The 1,766-nt window shown below is 41.8% G+C and overlaps 1 protein-coding gene across 1 annotated transcript in view; it reads right to left on the bottom strand.

Moving 5' to 3' along the window:
* slc35b1 (solute carrier family 35 member B1) overlaps window positions 1-1,766 on the bottom strand; it is a 7,144-nt gene that overhangs the window by 2,208 nt on the left and 3,170 nt on the right. The window contains exons 5-6 of the mRNA XM_032537030.1: window positions 1,441-1,601; window positions 1,174-1,300 (exon numbers count right to left, since the gene is read on the bottom strand). Of these exons, the coding sequence (XP_032392921.1) occupies window positions 1,174-1,300; window positions 1,441-1,601 (288 nt within the window). The remainder of the gene's footprint in view (window positions 1-1,173; window positions 1,301-1,440; window positions 1,602-1,766) is intronic.

Raw genomic sequence — 1,766 nt, forward strand, 5'->3', positions numbered from 1 at the left:
CATTAAGATCAATTTCCAAAAGATGTGTTTTTTTTTATTCCTCTTTTTAAGCAACTTTAGCATGGGTGTGTAAATTAATGCAAGCCCCTGTGAGAAAGAGGGAGGCAGATGTGCAGGAGGTGGACACTTACTAGAGAGATAGCAGGCGCTGCCAATTAGTTTAGCTATAAGAATGATAAAAGTTTCTCAGTTCTCACACCGGCTTTGACCTTTTGATCTTTATCTCTCTCTGCTTTACTCTTCAGCATATTACAGCAACCTACTCACTGAACTGCGGGCTTTAAGATGCAGGATTCCTTATCTATAAAGATAAGGAATCCTGCACCTCAAACGCTGAACACTTTGATTTGACTGAATAAATGAGTTTTGGGCTCTTGAGAGAATAGTGTTCAGCTGTACTTAAAGAGTTGTTTGGTTTTGTTTTTTTACTTAGTCGGATTGCCATTGGCTACTGCATCCCAGCAGCGCTCCATTTCTGAATTATTTTTATGACACAACAAATCAACACAACTAATAATGACATACCACTTTACAGCACATGACGGCAATGGTTTCATTCAGCTGTCGATACACAATGGTGTTAAAACACCATAAAGCGATAGGACGTATACACCAGCACGGTAATAAAATACCTCAACTTGTATTCAAGACATGTTAGTTGATCAAGATTATTTTAGAACTTTTCAGTCTTGTCAGAGACATTTTACAGTACATGTTCAAAACTGCACAATACCCAATAATGTGGCACTGGTGAGCATGTTAACACCAAATGACAATTAAAAGTTTTAGCAACAAGTTTAGAACCACCAAATATGTGCCACCATATGGCAGAATATACAAACACTACATCAGTTTAATATAACAACAATTTTTAAATTGTTTTGGGTTTGAAATTAGCAAGAAGCCTAATAAATATTTGTTCTCTGACAATTTGCCATTGCTTCACAGCAGGACGTTTAATGCACCAGTGTTTCTGTTTCATGTGGCCATATTTTGGCAGTACTGAACCATATCAAGGTAATTTTGCAGATTAGTTTCTCCTCTCTGGCTGCAGCTGGGCCAATCGGCCCGGTGTAGTTTTGGTTGGAATGAAGCCGTCCATGCTTCCCGAGACTTCGTGGCACACATTCATTTGGACGAGAATAAGGCAAAGAGCATGGTTGCTGGACTCACCTAGTCCCAACACCAGAGTGGACCACAGGTTGACGTTCAGCATCATGTGGTTGGCACTTGTCTGGAAGCGAGCCCTCATGTGGTCCTGGGCCACACCAGTCAAACCGTCCAATGTCAGAGAGATCAGCTACGACAGAGCAAAACACATCATCCAAGCCATGAGACAAATGCCATAGAAATGTCACAGTAACTCTGGCTACAGTAGGAAGACACAGATGCATCAGGGTGAAAGTGAAATGGACGGAACATAAAGCTATATTAACTCACCAACAGAATCTCTCCAAACCCAAAGACATGGTCATCTTCAACAGCTGAGTTCTTGTTGGGTTTGTAGAGGAACAGCGCTACACCGCTCACAATAAGCAGCACACACAGATACTTCGCCAGTGGGTACTTCTTCCTTAGTATTGTCACACCGAGGATCATCACTGCAACAACACAACAGCAGCATGATGGACGGTTTTAACAAAGGATACCAGGGCGTCATCTCTAGGGTTGGAGGTAATCCTACCCTGGAAACAATCTCACACCTTTACCCCTGAGAGTGGAAAATATGGATTGGGAAAGAGTGTGTGTGTGTGTGTGTGTGTGTG

Source organism: Etheostoma spectabile, chromosome 15, assembly GCF_008692095.1.
Source record: "Etheostoma spectabile isolate EspeVRDwgs_2016 chromosome 15, UIUC_Espe_1.0, whole genome shotgun sequence".
Taxonomy (NCBI): Eukaryota; Metazoa; Chordata; class Actinopteri; order Perciformes; family Percidae; genus Etheostoma; species Etheostoma spectabile.